Source organism: Nuphar pumila, chromosome 3, assembly GCF_984573655.1.
Source record: "Nuphar pumila chromosome 3, dmNupPumi1.hap1.1, whole genome shotgun sequence".
In the NCBI taxonomy this organism is placed as follows: domain Eukaryota; kingdom Viridiplantae; phylum Streptophyta; class Magnoliopsida; order Nymphaeales; family Nymphaeaceae; genus Nuphar; species Nuphar pumila.
The window spans coordinates 130,406,950-130,432,191 of record NC_143251.1 but is presented as its reverse complement, the minus strand read 5'-3'; the positions used below and the strand labels follow the sequence as shown (position 1 = coordinate 130,432,191).

General features: G+C 36.7%; 1 protein-coding gene across 1 annotated transcript in view; it reads left to right on the top strand.

Moving 5' to 3' along the window:
* Nucleotides 1-25,242, top strand: part of LOC149843818 (serine/threonine-protein kinase EDR1-like) — a 146,949-nt gene that overhangs the window by 24,105 nt on the left and 97,602 nt on the right. Inside the window, exons 4-5 of the mRNA XM_090000078.1 lie at nt 2,518-2,721; nt 21,981-22,172. Coding sequence (XP_089856204.1) covers nt 2,518-2,721; nt 21,981-22,172 — 396 coding nt within the window. The remainder of the gene's footprint in view (nt 1-2,517; nt 2,722-21,980; nt 22,173-25,242) is intronic.

Here is a 25,242-nt window from a genome sequence, read left to right as displayed (position 1 = left end):
AGAAGAAGAGATGGAAGGAAGAGAGAAAGCAAGAGGGAACAAAGAGACGAAGAAATCAAGAAGAAGAAAAGGACATGGTGCACATGAAGAATATTTGTAACTTTTAGATGTATTTTTTTGCAAAGTGTAATATTAAAATTTGATCATGATACTATATGCCTAACATTGTGTTTTTTTGTTATGATGTCATTGTTCTTTATTTACAAACCCTTAAGTAACTTGTTTTTTAGTTGTTGCTTGCTATATTTGTTGTTAATTGTTAGGTGTTTAACTTTTTCTTGTTATGTAGTTGTTATGACTGTGTATTATGTTATCACCATTCATTTATTGTCTCTTTTTAGGTCTTTTTTTTTTAAATGCCATATGGGGGTTAGGCAGACCCCTACCAGTTATACAACTATACCATTGGGTTTTGAACTTGCAACGTCCTAAGAAGGTGACATGCACTAGCTGCTCCTACCGGACAAGCGGAGCCCCCATTGGTTCTTTTTAGGTCTTTTTGTTATTTGTCTATTTTATGTTTTTTCCTGTTGTCATTTTTCAAGTCCCCAAATGTTTTCAAGAGAAAGAAACATTTTTTTTAAATTCTCCATAGAAGAACTCTTGCCTGCATTATTGTGATACTGCTGTTGGTGATCATGATTTTATCTCATCTAGTTTGAGAAAAGTTGAAAAACTCATTGGGCCTGATTAATCACTCTTTGTTGTTTGAAATGCATGGGTATATTCATGTCTTTTATTCCTTGCTATGTTGCTTACAACTCTAGTTATCAGTGCTACATGTTATTGGGCTTGAAATGCAACATTAAACCACAGCCATGTTCTTCAAGCATTATCTTGATATATTTTGGTGATCTCTCATCACCTCTTACTAAACTGAAAATCTAATAAAAGCTTTTGCTTCTCAAAAGCAATGTTTTTCAAGCGTTGACAATGTCCATAAGTATTGGCAATAAATTGCTTGGATTTGCTATCAATAACTAGGCATGCTATATTGTATGTGAATTGCCCATTATATGCAGAGAGCTGAACATATTAGGCCCCATTTCTCATTCTGCCCCATAGTTTTTAAGTGTTTTATGGTAGATCTGAACTGTTAGATGTGTTTAGCATGCTAAATTTAGTGGAAATCAACTCTTGGATCACGGTTTTTTGATGAAAAAACATGTTTTTATGAGCCGGGAAAACTGGTACCTTCATAGCCATTGATTTTGGATCACTGGAAAAATCTGTATACAGGTCAGATTCCGGTGATCCAAAAGGCGATTCTCACTAAACAAAACCTATAGATCACATCTATGGTGTTAGATGTGAGAAAAAATACCAAAAAAAACTGCAATTTTGAGGGGACCGAACAGGGCAGAACGAGAAAGTGGGCAGAACCAGCGCATTACTCTTATATGCATCCATCATCCAGTTTTCTTGATTGAATAAAATGTTATGCTTCAAAATGTGTGTAAAAGTGCACCTGGTTTTTTACTTTTTTCACTGATTGATGGCAAGTGTGCTTGAGCAATGTAGATAGTGTCTGTACTTGGGAGAATGGTGTCCAAAGTTTTTTTTCTGGGGTTAATTTAGTATTTATGCAATTGCTGACAACAATTGAGCTCATCTATCTGCAATTAGTCACAAAAAATGCTCTAAAAGAAAGATGTGTAAGAAATACATATACAAATACATAAACACATGTACAAACATGTGTGTGTACTCGTGTACATTCATGTGTGGTTAAGTATTCAACATGTATGTGTGTATATACTATGTAAGTGAACATATTTATTATTATGCAATTACTTGTATGTACACAAGCATTTTATTGTGGGTTATCACTTGCAGTCATGAGGATCCATGCAATGAAATATTGTGCGGTGAGATGCCTTTGCATAGTGATTCTAGTTGCTTATGCTCATTATTGCAAGAAACAGGTGCCTTTAGGGTATGCCAACTATTTGGGTATATAGTCATCTGCATAAGAGTGGTTTAATCTTTTATTATTGTGCTTCTACTAGAGGGTTGTTTTCTTTCCTTTTAGACTATTGTAAACATAAAAGGACTGAACCTCAATGTTATTTATTGATTGGGCATTAGAAGCTTTTTGGGTTTTATTGTGGATATATGTCAGCTTTTTGGCTTTTATTGTGGGATTTTGTCTACGTGCCTTTTCTGGTTTTATATAATCTTATCTGCAGTGCTCATGAGTTTGTTGATCTTTTATCTTGTATTTTTATTTTTCTTAGGATCCCTTATGGTTTCTTTGTTTTATAAATAAAGTATGGAATATCAACCGCTGCATGTTTGACGTACCTTCATTGAATTCTTCTTAACTGCTAAAAGCCTTGGAGATCATATAGCTAAAAGAACTATTCATCATCAAGCATGGGCATGCTCTGGTTCATGCTTCTGCTTGCAAAATTTCACTCCTATAAATACATATATATTTTTATTGTTATCGGTGCTACTAATGCTTTGCTATGGTACCCATCTTCTAACTCATAGATCTTGTCTGTTATCATGCAGGAATCAAAACTTAAAGAACTATTTCACAATGTTCCTTCTGTTGATGAGCTTTACTCTTTGGGTCTTGAGGGCCTCAAAGCAGATGTTATCCTTGTTGACTCAGAAAAAGATAAAAAACTATCTAAGCTAAAGAATTTCATTATAGCATTGGTGAAAGGATTGCACTCAAATCCAGCGTCAATGATAAAAAAAATAGCAGGAGTGGTCAGTATTCTAAATTTCTAACATTGGTTGTAAGGATTCTGCCCATTATGCTGAATTACATGTCACTGCTATGCATTCTTCATCAGACTTAAGTCTTTGGGCCCTTTTACATATTACTGCTGATAATTGTTGCAATATCAATCCATATTGGTGCTGAATTCTCTAAACTTTTTTCCATTCTAGACCTTCTAGAACTCTCTACGTGACTCGATGTAGTGTAAAAAAATGTACCTTCTGTTCGATGAAATCATGAGACATGCCTCGTTGTTTGAATAGTTGAATTATGCAAAAGTCCCATACTTATGTACTTGTATTATGGGTATTTTGTGGAACAATGATGTTATGTTCTTTTCCTCTCCTGGATAAATGATTTTTTTTATTTTGTATATCAGAGTTATGTATTGGTGGCTGTAAAAAATTATATGTAATAATTCTGATATCAAGTATAAAAATGCAGTTATGCACTGTTTTGGCATATAGAAATTGATATCCGAATTTGGATGTGATCACAACAGCCATCATTTCCCTGTATATGTCACACTGATACTTGTACTCTGGTGCTGTATTGCATACATGCTATTCTTAACATGCAACACCACAAAATTAGCTACACTATATCCTATATCCACATCTATGTGATACAGAGGATAGTTATTTGGTTGTGAACGCAGGTAGCATTTCTAGTTAGTGTCTTGGAAACTGGTACAACTCTTGACCAGTTGTGAGCATGAAGTGGTAATTTTACTATTTCTTCAGGTGTGGGAAGTCAGTCTGGTTTCTGGGATGGTCACCTGTAGCCTAGAGGTAAACCACCTAAGTAGTTAGGCTGTACCTAGAAATACTGGTGGCTTTAAGAAGCTGTATTCAAGGTCCCTGGTCGTACACACACATGGGCACACACGCATACACATACACTCTCTCTCTAAGTTCACAGTATATGCTACTGTATAATATATGTGTTTGATATGCCTTCTCTTATGCTTGTCTACTGCTATCACCAACATAAGTAAATAAAAAATATCAAAACAGGATGACATGAAGTTAATCATTAAGTCAAAATGTCTGTATGACATTTAATTAAACATATTAGAAACTTATCAACTATGTCACATAGACACGACAACCAGGCAGCCATACCCGTGTCTACACGCCCGACACGGGTACCCGTACCGGATGCATCACGGGTATGTGCTGGTCCAGACTGGGTCAGGTCCAACCTCGACCCAGCCCAATTCTTTTTTTTTGTTTTTTGTGTGTTTCCCTCGGTGCAAGGCAGGGAGGAGAAAGAAGAAAGAGGTGGAAGAATAAAAAGAAAGTGGAGTAGGAAGAAGAAAAAGAAGAAAGAGAGGAGAAGGAAGAAGAAGATGACAGGGAAAGCGGAAGAGGAGGAGAAGGAAGAAGAGAAAGAGAAAGAAAAAGAGAAAGAGGAGGAGAAGAAGGAAGAAGAGGACGAAAGAAGAAGAGGAAGAGGAGTAGAAGGAAGAAGAGGACGAAAGAGAAAGAGAAAGAGAAAGAGGAGGAGAAGAAGGAAGAAGAGGTCTAAAGAAGAAGAGGAAGAGGAGGAAGAAGACAATATATATATATATATATATATATATATATATATATATATATATATATATATATATAGAGAGAGAGAGAGAGAGAGAGAGAGAGAGAGTTTGGGTCTTGATCGTATGTGGATCTAGACCCAAACTCTTTTCACTCTCTCTCTTATATATATAGCCATGTTCCCATACCTGCATTGTTTGAAATTGACATGTACATTCTGTACCCGCAACCTTACCCATGTGACATAGCTGATAAAATAATCAACAATCAATAAATTCAATTATTGATGAGATATTTGGTAGAAAATTATTGTTGCCATACTAAAGGGCTTCCCATGTTTCTGAATAGCATGTTTGTGACCAGCCTCCTTGATTTTCTATTGTGCACACAATTTTGACATTGTTAACATTTTGTCTATGTCACAAAGCCACGTGGATGCGTGATGCGGATTTGACTTGCGAGTTCAAATTTTTTTCATAAAATAGGATGCGAGATTTTTTTTAAATTTTTAATCAATTTTTTTAATATTTTAGTGTAAAAATGCATCTTTATTAAAATAAAACCTTAAAACATTAAAAACTAATAAAATAATATTAAAATATTATCCATATGTGTCAGTGTACGTGTCTTTGTGTCCGAGGGTGTCCGCTCATATCACTAGGGATATACCACCACCAAAATGGCATGTCCTTGTAACATAGCATTTAGTGTTGAAAGGAATGTTGTAAAATATGTATCATAATTGCCAAAAAATACTAATGAAATGTAAGAATCATAAATTTGTGTAAACATAAACTTAAAAAAATAGAAAAAAATAAAAATTCATATAATAATGATGTAAAAAGCCAATTAGTGTTGAAGGAAATATTGTAAAATATGTATCATAATTATGAAGAAATAGTACTGTACTGTAAGTTTGTCGCCCCTGACTTATAACTCAATTTTTGAGGTAAGTTTTTTTTTAAATCAATAGCGGAAATGAGAAATCAGGAATGCTACGGACATAATACCAAAGACCATCCATTCTAGTAAATTTCATAAATTTAAAAATCATGTATTCACATTGAATTAAATAAAAACAATTCATAATGGTCTGGTTTGAAACCAATGAGCCAAACCCAGAGTCCATTGCCAAACCCCAAACCCCCATAGCATTCCAATGCAAGTTCTAGCCACAATGTAGTCATCCGAATTACAAGTCATGCCTCATCACCTATGTCACATGGGTGCGGTGGTGCTGCACTTTCAAAAAACTTGGGTGCAGGGGTGCGGCAAAAATATAAATATATATATATATATATATATATATATATATATATATATATAAAGTCCAAAAGTTGGACATAAATGACCCTGGGTGCGTTGAGCTCACTCAGGGTTAGGTTGACCGCACCGGGTGCCGCACGCGGACCCGCGTCGCGTTGCGTCGACGCGGGTGTGGCACCTAGTTGCCCGAGTCCCTGTGACATAGCTTATCACATAAAAATGTTAAAATTAAAGGGGTCAGATTCATCTTGCCTGAGTAGGAACACAATAACAATGCATGTGGTTATAATAAGTATGCATAAACATATATCTTTCAAAACATATGCGATACAATTTATATCGTATCATGATGTATTCCAGTGGACAATTATAATAATTTAAATCCATGCAACAATAATTTAGAGCATGAACATATCTAGACAATTAAAAACACATGGGGGGGGGTTTGAGACGACCTTTGAGAGAGTCCCTAAACCTCTAAATTGATATATTAGAATTTCCTTCAACTAAAATCCATACATACCACCCCGCGGTTGCAGTGGTAGCTTAGTCCCCTCTCTTCGTGGTTGGAGAAAACAACCTTCCGTGCTATAAAGAAATCCCACAGAGCCTAGAGTACCGCTTACCCTCTCCTTGTAAGCCCAAGAGAATTAATGCATATTTCATATTAATTTAATTAATTCCTTTGTCATTCATGCCTTAATACAATTAACCATTCACAAGGTCAATAGCCTTTAATTTAGGAAGAGGCTATGTCACGTAGGTGTGGGTGCGGATGCGGCACTTTAAAAAAACTTGGGTGCGGGGGGTGCATGGAGTATATATATATATATATATATATATAAATTTTTTAACAGTTTTAAGTTAACACTACGTGTATTTGTGTGTATTTATGTATTTATTTATATAATATTAGATAAAAATGAACTTAATTAGGGTTAACTGAATCTACTTTTGGATAGAAATGGACCTCAGTGTGGTTGACTTCACCTAACACAAAGGAAGTTGTGTCCAAGTGTCGCACCCGCCTGGGTGTATTGAGACTGTATATGTACATATGGGTCCAGATCTGGACCCGTATCTTTGTACTCTTACATGATAGATAATATCTGGTCTAGACTAAAGAATCACAGACCTGATACGATCTGTATTAAATATATAACATGGAATATAGGGCACGATCTCTTATTGAGGATCATGTTGCTCATTGCTTCCTCCTTTTCTTCTCTCTCTTTCTGCAACCTGAACCGGACACACAGGTGCTTGATTTCTGACATGGTATCAGAGCAGGTCGAGGTCTAACGATCAGGTCGAGTTTCTCTTCCCTCTTATTTCCTTCTCAGCGTGATTCTTGTTCTAAATCAGATTTTACCCTTCTCATTTCTTGAAAACTGATTTATTCATATTAGGTCAAATTAATTTTTCATCGTTTAGCCATTCTCTCTTCTCAGCGTCAACTTGAATCTGATCATGTCTGATCAGTTTTGTTATCCTCTTTAATACCCTAAAATCTCCTATTTCTCAAAATCGATTCAGGTCACGCTAACCTGATTTTCCCTTTCTTTCAAAGAGGCAAATCAAATATGATCATATCAGATCAGATGTGATTTCTTTGAATTCCGATCGCTACCTTTTCTCTTCCCTGACGTCGGATCTGATCATTTCAGATCAGATCTTATTGTTGAAGGTAGCTTGAATTAAATCTGATTACGGCAAATCAAGTTTTCCTTCTGAATTAAATCTGATTATGACAAATCAAGTTTTCCTGTCTCTTAACAGCATCAAAAATTGAATCTGATCATATCAGATCAGTTTTTTTTATTTTTTAAATCCTAATCACTCTACTGCAGTCGTTTTAGATCTGATATTTCTAGCAAGGTTTCAGATCAGATCTGCAATCATTCCAAATCACCTTTCTGCAGAGTAAGGTTTCAAATTAGATCTGAAATCATTCCAAATCTCGTTTCTGCAGAGTATTTCTGACTAACTGTAACCAGACTGTCCGCGCGCAAAAAAAAAAGGAGCCGGACAAATCTGTGTTGTTGGGTCATTGAATTGCTGAACTGAACAAAGGTTTCTCATCCTTCTCTTTTGTCATTCTTCTCATGGATTCCCCGTCACTTTCATCCTGTTTTCTTGGTCAACTCATATCTGAGAAATTAAATAACTCCGATTACTTGACCCGGAAGAGGCAAATTTTGTCTTTTATTCGTAGTTTGGACCTCTCTGGTCACCTCGATGGAACGATTCATGCACCATCCCAGTTCATCCTGCAGGAAGAGCGAGACGATAAAGGGGAAGTTTCTAACAAACTCGTTCGCAATCTAGAGTTTACAACATGGAAAAGAAAAGATCAGGATGCTGTGGCTTACATTACCTCTACCCTCTCTCAAGAGGTACTGGTGGCCATTCCAGACTAATGTTCAGTTAGAGAACTGTGGCAGATTCTCGCACAAACCTATTCACAAATCTCAGAGGCTAGGATTCTGCATTTAAAGAGAGAGTTTCAACTCCTGAAGAAAGAGAATTTATCGGTTACAGAATACATGAACAAAGTCAAGAACATCACAGACCAACTAGCCATGGTGGGTTGTGTAATTCCTGACAAAGAGAAAGTTCAACAGGCGCTGAATGGTCTTAGATCTAACTATCACATGTTGGTCACCTCTCTTCTATGCCTTCCTTCATTGCCTAACTTTGATGATATGTGCGCGAAACTACTGCGGTATGAAGTCACTATTAGAGGTGAGGAGTTGACTCTAAATTTCTGCAATCATGAGGTTCTTGTCACATGCATGGTGGCAGGACGAGGACGTAGAGGCTTTCGAGGTGGGCGTGGACAAGGAAGAGGTAATCAAGGAGATCATGGATTACTTCCCACGCCTAACGTGTCACCAAACTCATTATCAGGGAACCAATCTTCTAGACATATACCAACATGTTTTCAGTGCAATAAAAAGGGGCACATTAAGGCAAATTGCTGGCACAATCTGGTGCTGAGCCTTCCACTAGAGGACAAGCAAGGGATGAAACGGAGAATGTGAAGAATCTCTTGATTTCTGCTCTTTCCGAGTTAAGTTTCAAGTAGATTGAGCAGGGAACTTGGTACATTGACTCTGGGGCTGCCACACATGTGACATGTGATGTTGGTAAGATTTCACAACCCATCCCTTATCGTGGTAAATTTAGTATTAAAACTGGAGATGGTGCCCTCCACCCTATCTCTCATGTTGAAAATATTTCTCTTCCACTCCCCAATTCTTCACCTCGTTTATCTGATGTTTATCACTCACCTAGTATTGTTAATAATATTGTTTCTGTTTCTAAACTTGTCGATGATACTAATTCTTCCATTGAATTTACTCCTTCTGTATGTATCAAGGATCTTCTCACAAAGAAGATGCTTGTTGAAGGAGAACGACAGGGAAATATGTATGTCCTCAAGGAGACCCCTTCTGTTCGTGCTGCCCCAATAAATCCACAACCAGTTCAGCCAATGCCATTCAAAGATTGTTTTGGTCTATCTCGGTGTAATAAGCCAGAAATCTAGCATCGTCGGTTGGGTCATTGTAATCGTTCATTCATTGAGTGACTTGTGTCTAGTGGACTTGTCCCACAGTCTAGTTTGAATATTGAGTATGATGTTTCTCTTTGTTCCGGTTGCCATTTATGTAAGAGTCATGTTCTTCTATTTCACTCAATAAATCAAAAAGCTTCTGTGCCTTTTGAAATTATTTGTTCTGATGTTGGGGGACCTGTCCCGCAATCTTCTTTATTGGGCAACCGCTATTATGTCACCTTTATCAATAGTTATTCCAGATATACTTGGATCTATTTTATGAAAAACAAATCTGAGGTGTTCAAGTTTTTTTGCTCATTTTGTGCCTTAGTTTGTAATAAATTCTCATCTCAAATTCAACACTTCCAATGTGACGGTGGGGGAGAGTATCTATCAAAGGAATTTACTGAATTTCTCCAGGATAAAGGAATAAGTCGTCGAATATCTTGTCCACACACACCGCAACAAAATGGTGTGGCGGAAAGAAAACACCTGCACATTGTAGAAAGTGCATTGAGCATGATACATGACACTCATGTTCCTTTAAAACTGTGGACGAAAGCTTTTCATTCTGCTGTCTACATCATAAATCGACTGTCAATGAAATTGCTTGCGAATCAATCTCCTTATTTAACACTATTTGGGACTCACCCTGATTATAATGAATTGTGAGTGTTTGGATGTATATAATGAATTGTGAAATTGCTATGTTCATATTGACAGTTCCCAACGTGACAAGTTCCAGAACAAGGCATGCAAGTGTAAGTTCGTTGGATATGCTGATCAATGTAGAGGTTATCGCATACGATCCCATTACTAATCGTATCATAGTTTCACGAAATGTTGTGTTTGATAAAACTCACACTGAGAGCTCACGAAGGGTAGAACACATCATGAATGATGTAGGTTATTAACCGTGGCTCGCTGCTGAGGTGTTCGATCAATTGCTACCAGTGGCGGAGCCAGGGGTGGGCATGGGTGGGCGGTCGCCCACCCCAGAATTAGAAACCGAAAAAAAAATGGATCTCTCTATCCCAACTTGATGTTGTCTGGGTTTGTCAAGCAGTCCAATGCAGGAGATTCGTGTAACTTCGAAAAAGACATGCACCAAGACCTAAAATGTGAAGCATAACTAATATCACAAATCTCAATATCAAGATTTTCTCGGCAAGGGAACATCTTGAAATAAATTAAAGATTTGCTTCATCCAGAAATCCTGAAAAAAAGGAAAATAAAACATGAAAATAGGGGAAGACCTTTCACTTTTACAATTCTTCAACTGCCTCCGACGCCTACCTCCCAAATACGGAAGAAACCATGCCCAATCCGAACTGTATTTGTCCATAAAACAAGCCAAGCTCTACTTGTGGTTTGTCTCTGAACTTTCTATTAACGTGAATGTCAGCTCTCTTGTCTGGACATCATGGCAACTAGACTCGGCCATTTCACTCATTAAGGCTCTCTTTAAGAGCATTTTTTTATGACAAATGAACCCTCACCAAGAACCAGGTCACTTAATGAGGCCACCTCCCTGCGATGTAAAACTCCAGATTGAGAGCCTTACGTGCCCCAACTGTGTTAAAGAAAGAGTAGCAGCCGTGTGATGGTCATTAGGGGCTATATTGTGGCTTCCTCCGTGTTCTCATGCTCTCTGCTGTTTGGGAGCTGCAGTGTTCCGAAAACACAAAACACTCCATTGGGAATGGACTTGGCAGCCCCAACATCACATTTCAAGAACATTCATCAAAGGATGCTTTTGGCAACTCCATCCTCAGATGCCACATTTTGGCAAGACCATATTTTGGCAGCACATGGACATGGTGTTTCCATCTCAGTGCAAGGCTCTCAAACAGAGCCTAATTAAATCCACAAAAAACACTGCAAATTTCAAACGACAACCAACAACATCAAAATGCTTATTTGAAGTTTTATCTCTGCACGAACGATTGTGCCTCCAACGAAAAATTTGTGGCTCCGCCACTGGTCTGAATAAATGGATCGTTCTTCAAGACCATAGCATTGTCCCTGAGACCCGAAGTCTTTCCACCCAACGAAAAACTTCTGGCTCCGCCACTGATGGCTACGCACGATGCTTCCTCATGTCATACACTATCGGATGAACAAAATGAACCCGATGTGCACCCACAAAGGGAAGAGTCTCCAAATACGCATGATAATATGCCTACCGTTTCAGATATTACAAAGTTTCAAGGGGTTGTTTATGTATGGCGAAATAAAGACAATGCTCAGCGAACTGATGTGTAGCCCAAAAGACCTGAGAGGATTCGTCATCCTATTGAAAGATGAGTTAATTATAACAACTTTTCTACAGACTTACAGTTGTTCATCTCCCAGATTTAATAGTAGGATGAACTTATTAGTTTTTCACAAGCATCTATGTCACTCAAATGGATTGAAGCCATGAATGAGGAAATGAAAGCCTTATATGAGTGTGGAACTTAGGAGATTGTTCTTAGATCATCAGACAAAAATGTTGTAGGGTCTAAATGGGTCTATAAAATAAAGTATAAACCTGATAGATCTATTGAACGCTACAAGGCGAGGTTGGTGGCAAAAGGTTTCACTCAAGAATACAGGCAAGATTATGATGAGACCTTTAGTCCTGTGGTCAAGATGAGAACTATTCGATTAATTTTGTCTTTGTCAGCTCAGTATGGATGGACTCTCAGTCAGCTTGATGCCAAAAATGCCTTTTTGCATGGTAGTCTGAAAGAAGAGGTATATATTGAGCAACCTTCTGGTTATGCAGAATATAGCCCCAACACACATGTTTGCAAACTACAAAGAGCCATCTATGGGTTAAAGCAGGCTTCTCGTTCATGGTTTGACAACTTTTCTCTTGAAGTTCAGCGATATGGTTTCATTCATTCTCATCTCGATCATTCATTGTTTATTTTCTGTGATTATCAGGTACGTATCTTGATTCTTATATATGTGGATGATATTATTATTACTGGGAACTTCGATAAACACATAGAAGCTATCAAGGCCTTACTGAGTCGACAGTTTAAGATGAAAGATTTAGGAGTTTTGCTTTATTTCTTGGGAATTGAAGTGGATAGACAGAATGAATCTCTTTCATTAACTCAACACAAATATACCTTGGATTTATTGGATAAGGCAGACATGACAGATTGTAAACCACTATCCACTCCTAGTGTATTAAATCATAAGCTCAATGCTCAGGATGGGGAATCATACAAAGACTCCAGGCAATATCGTAGTCTCGTGGGTATGCTTCAATACCTCACCTTCACCAGACCAGATATTGTGTATACAATGAATCGAGTGTCACAATTCATGCATGACCTACGAACAGAGCATATGAATGCTGTTAAGAGAATCCTTCAATATTTAAAAGGAACTCTTGGAAACGGTCTAGTTTATCATCGGTCCAAGTCCAAAGGGGAGCGACATCGATTGGATGTATACACAGATGCAGATTGGGCTGGAGATCTAGATGACAGGCTATCAATTTTTGGATATTGTGTTTTTTTTGACGGAAATTTGATAGCATGGAGTAGCAGGAAACAATGTGCAGTTGCACGATCCAGTACAAAAGCCGAGTACCGATCTATGACGACTGCTACAACATAGGCTACATGGTTGAGACATCTTTTGACTGAGATTGGAGAATCTATTATGCCCACCAATTGCTTTTATGCTAATCTGAGTGCCATACAAATTGCCTTTAACCCCATTCATCATAGTCGTACCAAGCATATAGAGATTGATCAACACTTCATTCGGCAAAAGATCGAAGATCGAGAAGTTGAACCAGCCTATATTCCCACGGTTGATCAAGTGGCAGATTTGTTTACTAAGGGCCTTACCAACATTCACTTTTAGTTTTTGAATAACAAGTTGTCCATGGTTCAAAACCATGCACAACTTGAGGGAGGCTAATGAGACTGTATATTTTCATATAGTTCCAGATCTGGACCCGTATCTTTGTACTCTTACACGATAGATAATATCGGGTCTGGACTGAAGAATCATAGACCCGATCCGATTTGTATTAATTATATAACAGGGAATATAGGGCACGATCTCTTATTGAGGATCGTGCTGCTCATTGCTGCCTCCTTTTCTTCTCTCCCTTTCTGCAACCTGAATCGGACACACATGTGCGTGATTTCTGACAGGGTGCGGGTGCGGGTGCGGGTGCGAGTGCGACGTGGGTACAGTGCCCTGTTAGAAGAGTCTTTGTGACATAGGGCACATGCATAGCCGCCATTTCGGGCTCAAACATGCATAAGATCAATTAGACCTTATTCAATAATTAACCCAGTTCCTACTGGGTTCTCATAAATGCAATCACATACATTTCAATTGTTCAGATATGCCAAAACAATAATCTCTTACACATGCAATAATTCAAACATAACATCAACACGTAAGTCACCTCGTATGCATGCATATCAACATACATAACAACATGCTACATTATGACAAAAATTTAACGATATAATAACATATCCGACCATGCTAACCATTCTGTCAACATGTTAATTTCATGTGCATGACATCATACTGCATATCATCATATGCATAACAAACATAAGCGTGCAAATCATTTTAACATTGAAACAAAAAATTACAGGATATGAATCAATACGTGATCCCAAGTCAAGCCACAACTGTATAGTCTTATTGGGCCCTCACACTATACTTGAATAATATGTGTGTCCAACTGGTCCAACTCTAGAACCTATACATGTCCAATTGGTCCATTTTTTGTACCATGACATGTATACAAATAAAGGTTCTTAATTAAGAACTGCATAAACAAAATTTATCAGTCGGTGTAAATTCTGCCAGGGCCTTAATACAATGAATTTAAATCTAGGATTTTTACAGTAGATGCACATGTGTGTTAACTGTTTACAGGCAAAAACCTAAGTCCAATCTCATTCTGGATCAGGGAGAAATAAATCTTTTACTGAAACTGGTTTTATGTTCACAAAATAAACCTGTCCGGTTTGGTTTTACCGAAGAATCATCAGCCAACGAATTTACATAATGAAATAAGTTCTGTAAATTGTTTTGTGGTTAGCTGAGTGTGTTTGACACAATCTCCAAAAAAAATCAGGTCTAAAATCCATCACAACTAAGAATTAAAATTCGTGCATTACATTCTGTTCCTGTTCTTGGACAAATTGTGTTATAGAAATTTCAGGTTCTGGAACAAACTTTCGTGATTTTTAATTCTTAAACCGTATTGAATCTTAGTACAAAATTTTTATCGTGTGTTGTGCAATATATAAACTAGCTCTCATAAAAATATTGGTCATAAATATTAAATAATTTGAGAGAAATAAAATCAACAAAAACATATAGCCATTACAAAATTTCTGTCAACACAAAAATTCTGTTATGACTTGCAGAGGTCGGATCTCCCAATCCGAACTTTAAACACACCTAAATTTTTTTATGGGACTGCTCCTACATGTGTCTAGAACATCCCTCTAAAATTTGAGAATTTTTAGATTCACCGTTTTGGAGAACCATAAATTTCTTTCAGACTGGTTAGAATAGCAATCGCAGGGAAATGCATTTTTAACGAGTTTTTCACAAAGAAAACACCATAAACATGTAATTTGTGATTTTGATCAAATATAAACATGCCATACACATGCATATACACATCCTAGTATGCTTAAATACAGAGATCGAATTCATAATACGAAGCACAAGCCATATCCAATGTATTTTCATAAAAAAACCAAAATTTTCTCAAAAGAGACATCTATGCACTGAAATTGATTTCACAATAAAGATTTTGGATTTTTAAGTATTCAAGCACATGTAAGAACAAATACAACCTGAATGCCAAATCCATACATGCAGTTCGTACATGAATACCATGGTAGCAATCAATAGCATAAACCATTTTTTTTCTCAAAAGAAACATCCAATCCAAAACCGATTTTTACACAATTAAGCTCTTGCATATTCTAACATTCATACATAACTAATCTCAGATTCAACATAAATCTGATCCTATATATATATAAATATATAGATTGTGCATAATTAAATCCATACATAGACATGAAAACAAACTATTTTAAAAAATGAATTGAAGGGATTGATTTCTCCAAAATTGATTTTCACCAAAATCGTTTTGGTGTTCTAACACCTCCCATAACAACATCATATCTGCCATTGTAATATACAAGATTGATATATGCATGTTATTATTGCATAAGTGGATCCTTCACAACATGCATATGCACATTGGCACTATGCACACACACAGTTGGTATGCCCCTACCTCGAAATCATAGGGTCTATGAATCCTTCGTCTTCACAGTTCAGATCCCTCTTCAAGCTGCACCTCCAATAGATTTATAACACACCAACACCAAGCCTCTAAGGGGGGGGGGGTGTGATTTGGAGAAAAAAGAGAAGCGAGAGAGGGAATAGGGAGAGAGAGTGGAAAGAGTGAGAGCTAATGAGAGATAGATAGAAGGAATAAGGGGGGCGTGCATGGGGCCTTTTTAAAGGGCCTTGGGATATTTCCTAATACCACCCATGCCTATCTCAAAGTTTCTAGTATTTTTTTTTCGTATATTCATTTAAAAGATGCTAAGCTAATTAGGGCTAATACAAGTTATGAAAGTTTTTAAATATCTTAGTCATTTAGTCTACTAATAAAATTAGGAAACTTTGGCCAATTTGACTTTAGCCAAGTAAGAGCGGCCCACAAGGGGGGAGGGGGGGGGGGGCACCCTAGGGATCCACTCTTTCCTAATTAACTTCCATTCTAATTTAACTTCCCAAATCCATTAATTAATTAGTCCTTTTAAATTAGAAAACTAACTAGATTATTTTGACTTTAATTAGGATAGAATCCTAGGCAATTAGGGTTAGGAAATTAGGGGATTTTAGCTAAGTAGGATGGGCACACATAGGGGGTGTCTCACCTTATGGACTCCTCCTCCTTAATTTACTCCAATTAAGTTCCTAATTTCCATTCCAATAAAAATTCTAAATTAAATTGAAATCCATTCTAAATTAAATTCCAAATTCAAATTCAATTCAAATCCAAATTAAATTAAATTCTAAATGCAAATTCACATTTAATTCAAATTAAGATTTAAATTAACGTGAAATTTAAATTCAAATTCAATTCTAATTCAACCCAAATTTGTGACATAAAATTCATCTTTATTTATTTAAATAATTATGGAAAAAATTGCAGGTATTACAGTAAGAATCATGAATTTGTGTAAACATAAACTTAAAAAATGGAAAAGATTAAAAAAAGTCATATAATAATGATTATGTAAAAAGCCAAATAATGTTGTAAGTATGCATAGGATAGAGTCAAACAATGATAAATAACTAAAACACAATCTTAACATTTAAGTAGATCTAAAAGATTATTTTCTAAACTCTATTGTGTAAACACTTAAGACTAGACTACTTCCAAAATTTTTCTGAGTAAATCATTAACATTTCATTCTGAATTTCTATCCTTTACTTCATAATCTTGGGAATGTTCTGATTTTTGAAGTTGGTGGCAGTAGTGATGGGTCATCTTCGCCAAACATTTTATCTTTAGAATTCAGTATGACTTTTGATTGTGGGAATGCCATTTTTCTATTAATTCCTTATAAACTAGCAATCATCTCCACATGGAAATTGCTTAGGAGAGCTATATTGCTTTGCATAGTTGTCAACCTGCAACATGCCATTTTAATTTTTATGTCATGCAGTGAATTGCATCTCCATAAAAGCAACCTACCATTGATCTCTTTTCAGTTGGTTCGGACCTTGGGCCATTTTTTCCTCTTAGATCTCTTGCTCCTTCCATTGATTGATGTAACTCAAAAGCTTGAAAAGAATGAACAATTTATATGAGCATGGGGAAAAATGGCATAGTAAATCATCTATGCCTTGATCACTCTTGAAAGTTGTTGGGGCTATATTATCTAATATTACTTTAAATCTAACCAAGAAACAAGGATTTCTTACCTCAAAATGTAGAATATCAAGAGAGAAGGGCAGAGATCACCTTATTTGGCCGCAACAGCCACAGATTGACCCCCAGATTTTAGAGAGAATAGGGAGGGGGGACCTCAAAAAACCCTAAATCCCCAACTATAGAAAACCTTAAAAATGCAAACTCAATGCGTAGAAAATAAAGTTGTCTTAAGAGGTCAAATGACCCTTATATGCCTAAAAGGTCGGGTCAAAATTGGCCAGACTTGTTGCCATAAAAAAAAGTCAAATTGCAATTCTGGCAGTGTTGGCATCATATGATTAGGGGTGTCAATGGGTCGGGTTTGACCCGGACCCGACCCGCACCAAACACTGTAAGGTCAAGGTTTGGTGATAAATAAGAAGGCCTGATTAGAATCTGGGTTGGACCCGAAGGGTCCGATTAATAATATGGAGTCGAGTATGGTTGGACCAGACCTGGGCCCAACCCGAGTTTTGATTAAGATCCACAAATTTTCAATGTAAAAATGATAAAAACCATTATTTTACCGGGTATGGTCTGGGTTTGGTTCATGTAATTCTTGTAGGATCCGGGTATGGTTTCTCTTATGGTGGGTTCCATTAGACCCGAATCTGGACCCAATACCCTAATCTCAAATCAGGTTTGGGTTTTGTTCCACCTGGGTCTGAACCAAACCTCACCTGCATATGTTACACCCTGTATTGGAGTATACTTTGTGATACATGATACAGTCCCTGAAATAGTTTCAGGGATGTGCTGTGTAGTTTTCGTTAAAATTATTGTATCATGATGTGTCGCAAGATATGTTACAACATTGGTTAAAAGTTTTTTAGTTGCTTGTTTCATTTGCCATTAGAAGAATTGTCAGAAAAACTTTCATTTCCTCCATTTTCTAACTGCTAAATTACTTTGATCTGTTAATGTAATGCCCCGAAATTTTAACCCAAAATTTGAGATTTTTTATATATATATATAACAACGGAAACAATTAATACTATGAGGTTAAGTATTCCGGAACATTACAGTAGAGAGCAAGCAACATCACTTATTTTATTTCATTATCAAATAAATAACGACATCAGAGTTTCAATGACATGAACTAATAAATCAAGACGAAATCAAATCATCCCGAGAACAATAAATTAAATCTCGATTGAAACCTCATCCCCCAGCCGCTCATAAAATTTATTCTATTCTTCACTTGAAAAATGGTAAATTGATTGAAATTAGACTACAACTGTCTAACTAGAAAATACTGTAATTTTTCTTGCAGGTATATCATGTGTCAAATATGTGATGTGGGTGTTGTGTGTTATTTTCAACATATACAAGAATGAGTAAAGGATCTACACTATGACAACAACAATTTATGAACACTAACTAACAAGTAACAACATTAATCGAATTTAAATATCTTATAACCACAAATTCCATAACATGCTAAAAGTAAATGCCCACATGTCAAAAGTAATTGTTTATGTGTACAATTGTAAATCTGACACTACCTACTTAGATGTGATACTTAAGATGATCTAATTCAAGTGTTTATCTTTAATTATCCCGCGGGTATATGCGGGCCAAGGCAACCGTAACAGAAGAGAACATTCAGGGGTTCATTATTCTTTGGTGTTTTATTAACCCAAATATTCTAACTGAAACTGTAAATCCTAAGGTAGCGGTCAGTTACCGAGAGAACCTCCCAAAAGCTCAAAACCAAAACAGGATGCATCCCTAACTTCTGTAGAAGAACAAAGAGCTACCACCTAGGACACATTGGTAGTCCGGGTCCCCCAACTCCGAGGACTGGGGACCAACGACCCATTTTCGCTCGAAGCAATAAACATATATCCCCAGAGTTTTGTGCCACCTACCCTCTCTAAGGTAATCCTGAAAACTGAGTGGGTTGATATTTTCATTTATTTAAATTTCTTGATGTACATAAGCGTTTTCCCAAAATTTACTACCATATTAGTAGATCCCCACCCTTTCTGAACTTACATGGGTATACAAACCAATTTTGTTCTATTTGATTGCACAGACTCACTTAGAGTGCTCCGGTACCTTTAAACCGTCAAGCACACAAGCCCCGGTACCTTTAAACCAGTCAGGCCAACAAAATTTAACATTTCATTTACTTACCAGTGTAATTCAATAAGCCCAAGTACCCAAAATCGGGTACTCAACCCATATTACCCATTGAGCAAGATAACCCAAACCAACCCACTCACGGGAGGGAATAACACTGAATAAATTAATCCAGTCAATGTGCCACAATATCTTTTTTTTGTTAGTGGGTCGCTAACTTTACTTGTAAGTGCACAGTAATGTGTGCTGCAAAGATACAGTCCCAAGTGGAGATTCCTGCAATAAGAATGATCAACAAAATCCAAAGAAACAAGTGGCGAAATCAAAACCAAACATAGGGATTTTTAGTGAAATTATTGTCCAGCAGTAAGTTCGAAATGATAGCCACTACACCAAATAACCATGTGTCCATTCAAGCCTCATTACCACTTGGAAAAAAACATCTTTTGTCAATGTTCCAACTTTGAACATTTGCAGTCAATGATACTCTGCTTCTTACACCCTTGTGGCTACCAGGCTCTTTATCAGCCATTGGTCATTCAATAGTTGACTTGATACTAACAGTTCTCCAATTTTAATATGCTTTAAGTACACAAAGTTTAATGTCAAGCAGAAACAATGGCTCCTTGAAGAATCAGTCATTTGCATGGATGGAAGCCTTAAACCTTTTAATGGGTAAAGGATAAAATGATTTCGACTTTCATGACTCAGCTGAAATTAGAAAACTTCATGAATGTTGATAGATTCACAATCTCAAAGCAACCATCGAAGGGATACAATGGCTTTCTAATAAAGCATTTACAAAGATAGAGTAAGATAATTCCATGGTTAAGTCTATAATTAACTAAAATCCCTAATTTTGTTTTGAGGTTGAAAGGTAGTGCAACCATTCACAGGTGAACTGACTATGTATGTATACATCAGTGTATTTGGCATTGGGTTGCCCTCAAAGGTCAATAGTTACTGCGGTTCTCATATGGGGCTGTAAGCAGACGACCTACTCATAAACGAATAATGCAGACACAAGAATTTCAAACAAAAATAATCAATGAGAACCATGAACTGCTACTTAATTAAATGATGAATAACATAAGGTTAAGAGGCCATCTTACAACATAACAGGTTTGCTTAGTAAAATAAATACGAGAATCTGTATCGCCATTTAGCAGATGAAGCCTAAATCTTCATTTATTATCTGTGCATATTTCATGATTTATCTGATGCAAATGTTGTGCAGGCATTCAGTACATGATGTTGCATATAAAAGCACAGAAGTAGCAAGGGATTACCTAATTCGTCTCATATATAGATTGTGCAAACATGTATCATTACATACAAATGCACAGACCAAAAAGGCATTTCGTGGTTCACCAAATACAAAGGCTGGGCAAGACCGTAGTTCATGCTTGACTAGCATTCTACGAATACTTAGTAACCTCCTATTTGAGTCACAAGCCCACGTTTTTGATTTGGGTTCATAGCAGGCGAAACCCATAAATTTGTTGATTTGGGTTTTACGGCAAACATTAAAGGCAACCCACACCCCACGCTCGACCCAAAGTACACCCTAAAGAACAAAAACAGTAAAACCTACTTGTTCAGTGCTTCTCCTCTGAGACGCCATCGTTGGAGGTGCAGCCGACCACTCCTGCTCCTCTGGAAGTTCGTCGACGACGGCGGCGGCGGTCGAACGTTGGGAGCGAGATGAAAGGTCGGGCAACGGGGCGAGAGGGAGACAGAGAGACAACAGGGGAAACAGGAGGGAAAGAGAGAGCGTGAGAGGAAGAGAGGAGAGCGAGAAGAAGCAGTGAATGGGAGGAAGGGGTTCGGGGACCCCCTTTTGTAGAAGGGTGCCCGAAAAGGGAGGAGCCTCCTCCCGGCGGCTGTGCATCTCCCCACCTCCTTTCCATTAAGCTTTGGCGCGTATTAGGGTTCTGAACCCTAACACGCCCCTTTTATCGGGCAGCCCGTATCGGGCTTTCATTTGTTTTTTTTTATTCGTATCACGGGGCGCGGCCCGGGTCCGGACCCGAGACCCGGGATCCAACCGTGGGTTTGGACCTCCGCCACCTTTGCGATGTGGATCCGCAGGTTGGATTTAAATGGATCCAACTGTGGATCCCTCGGTATATATAATTTTTGTTTATATTTAAATTTTAGAATATTATTATCATTCATCATTTTTTTTCTATTTCTTTCTCATACTTATATATCTATATGAGAATATATATGTAGATCCGTTATGGATCCTGGATCTGAAACTGGGATCCCATGCCCGATTCAGGAAATTACTTATTATTTTAAGATAAATTAAGGTAATAATAATAAAAAAATCAGGGTTATTACAATTAAATCCCTTATTTCTGATTCAATTGTTGTGTTGTTCATCATTCAAAAGTTTTTGGGTAAAGATATCATTCTCAAGTTTAAGGGGCGTTGATGCATTGTATTGTAATGCTAATTATAAGTATTTCCTTGCCACAACAGGCGCATGAACATGCAGTACTTAACAGATAGTTTTCCAGTTGAAGTATGGCATGGCTTTGTTGTATGTGGTAGCTAAATATTCTAGATGAGATATTTATGTGCATTTCAGGATGCTTGTATCTGATATTCATTTCCATGCTTTAGAAAGGTAGTTAAACTGTAATTTGTGTGGGTTTAGTGTTCAGATCTTGCTGTACAAAAAATTTGGTTCATACTTACAATGTGGTGCTGCTGTGTTTTAAAAATGGTTGTTTTTCATTATGAAATTTCTTTCCTCAAATAGTTGTGCTTGATTACATGTTAGTTGATGATGTCCAGGTCTCCAATTTCTACAAGCGCCCTGCCTCTGAACTAAGTCCTGCAAAAGCAGCTGTTGAGGATCTTTCTCTTGTATCTGATAATCATGTTGTCCAGCTGTTAGGGCAAATAAAAAATGGTTTATGCAGGCCTCGAGCAATTTTATTTAAGGTTCTTGCAGATGCTGTGGGCCTCGAGTGTAAACTTATGGTGGTATGTTCTAATTAGATAATATGTTCTCTCTCTCTCTCTCTCTTTTGACCAAGTTAACAACCTCCTTCCCACTTTGACCCCATACATGTGTTCAGCATGGTTTGTGGCTAGGAATCAAACTGTCGATCACATTTTTTTTGAAGCAAAATAATGATTTTTTGAGCATAACATTTTGGCATATTATAGGTGGTTGATTTTTGAGGCCATTGAAAATTCTTTTTATACATTGCAGTCACATGACTAAAAGCATAATTTTCACTAAACAAACCATGTAGGTCACATCTGAAGGGGCTTTTTGATCATCTAGTCATTTGATCGGACGATGCAAGGTGGGTGCACACAAGATACAAAAGCTTGGTGTTGTCCTGGCAACTTTTTGTGTATGGTGTATACACTATCTATAGTAGAAAACAGTATATTTTTCATATTTTTTGAGTTTTTTTGTGGATTTGACACTGCAAATATGATCTACGTAGAAAATGGGTTTTGGATGATGAAATTCTGTCGTGTATGCAATTTTTTCAAGAGTTTTAAAATTCAATGGCCCCACAATGTAGACAAATTAATGATTCAGAAAAATTATATTTTTGCATTGGAAAAACATGATCCAAAGGTGCAGTCTTTAGCATCCACCCGATTCAATGAAGTCAATAAAGGCTGCAGCTATGATTTCCAGCTAGATAACATGTATAATCAACCAAGGTTGTAAGTAGCATATCGTTACCCGTATCGGTCGGGCCCAAAGTTAGATACGTAGTGTATCGTTTCGTAAAAAATCATAATTTTTTAATAAATTTTAAATAAAAAATAAAAAAATTAGCAAAAATTCTAAAAAATCATAACACATGAAACAATAACGAATTGAACAAAATACAACCCTAAAAACACATATGAAAGATTTGCCTCTAAACGCTGCATAAGACATCATCAAACATTCACTAATATAGATAATATTGCATGCATATCTCAAAAGAACAATGCAAAATATTAAATACCTTGCAATTAATGTAATGAAGTATGCGAAAATATATAACAAGAATGCTTAATGCATTCACAAGGTCCAATAATGGACAAACACTAACCCATAAGAGGGAATATAGAAATAGTCCATTAAGGGACAATACAAGAAGCCTTCAAACGACTACACAAAAAATATAGACTTGATTGAAAAGGAGCTCAAAGAGCCTTAAGAAATACAAGGGGAGTCACCCCTCTTTATACACAAAGAGGGGCAAAATGGAGGGACCTAGGGGGCTCCCCATATGGCTCTATGTGGGGCCCTTTATGCGTGAGTTTTAAAAGAAATAAAAAAAGAAAATTACAAAAAAAATAAAAAGAAAAAATAACTTAATTAAATAAATAGTTGTTTCTAGAACAACTATATAAAATGACCAAAATACCCCTGTTGGGTATTTCACACACATATATAATGTAAATACATGTATTTACCCCCCCCCCCCCCCCCTCAAACTTTACGTGGAGATAACCGAAAGTTTGCTAAGTAGGAAGATAAAACGAGGAACAGTAAGGGATTTGGTGAAGAAGTTCGCTAGTTGATATTTTGATGTGACATATGTTTAGGTGACTGTTCCTCTCAGATATTCATCACGAACATAGTGGCATCCATCTCTATGTGCTTGGTGCTAATGAAAGGTGATTGCTGGCGATATAAATTGCACTTTGTTGCCGCAACACAACTTTGAAGGTCCAAAGATGTCTGCACCTCATGTCTTTGAAAAGACTTTGTATCCGTGCAATTTCCATTATCGTAGTTGCCATAACCCTATATTTAGCTTCAGTAGAGGATAGCGAGACTTTCTATTCTTCTTGCATCTCCATGCAATTAAGAAATCTCTTAAAAAAACACAAAAACCAGTAGTTGAGATTCTATCATTAGGGTTACCTCCCAAATCTGCATCAATATAAGCAAATGCATTTAAAGAGGAGGATGAGGATAAAAATAGCCCTTTAGTGATGATATTTTTTATTGATCTCATGATCCGTAGTGCGACACTCATATGCACAGTTGTAGGAGCATGTTGAAATTGGCTATATCTGGTCTGGTAATAGTAAGATAAGTGAGATAACCAATAAGTTGACTGTAGGGTGTGAGATCTTCTAGAAAAACCCCATCCTCCAGTCTCAATTTTGCATTGATTACTTTAGGAGTCTCCACCTTATTGTCATCTGAAATTCTAGATTTTGTACATATATCTGCAACAAGCTTCATTTGTGAGAGTATATATCCTCAAGGAGAGTATGCAACTTCAATCCTTAGGAAATATCTTAGGAATCCTAAATCAGACATAACATATTTTTAACATTACCAAAACCAATTTGATCATTTCTTGTAATAATCATATCATCAATATAAAGCAAATGGATAATAATACTATTTCCTGCACTTTTGACAAAAAAAGCAATGTCAGTATAGCATGAACGAAAACCCAATTTAATCATGATATCACTAAATCTATCATACCAAGCCTTGGGAGCTTGTTTTTGACCATATAATGCTTTTAAAAATTTAAGATTTTGATCTTGTCCAATGTTCAACCTTGGCAGAGGATCCATATATACTTTTGCGTTTAGTTTTCTATTAAGTCGTTTAGTTTTCCATTAAGAAAAGCATTTTTAACATCTAATTTGATATATTGGCCATTTTTTGTTGATGCTACAACTATCAAAGTTCTAACACTAGTCATTCTTGCTACGGGTGCAAAAGTTTCTTCATAATCAATACCGTATTCTTGTGAATATCCTTTAGCTACTAATCGGGCTTTACATCGTTCTAAAGAACCATCACTTTTAGTTTTAACATTAAAAACCCACCGGCATCCAATAGGTTTTTTGTTTAGAGGAAATTTGACTATTTCCCAAGTGTTAGCTTTCTTAAGAGCATCGAGTTCAATTTTCATGGCTTCAATCCAATGTGGTATATTTTTTGCTTGATTATAATGTGTTGGTTCATAATATGAGTGTAAAGTTATTAGCGAAGCCCTATAATTAGGTGCAAGAGATTCATATAACACAAATCTATTTGGTGGAATGGATTCTCTAGTTGATCTCT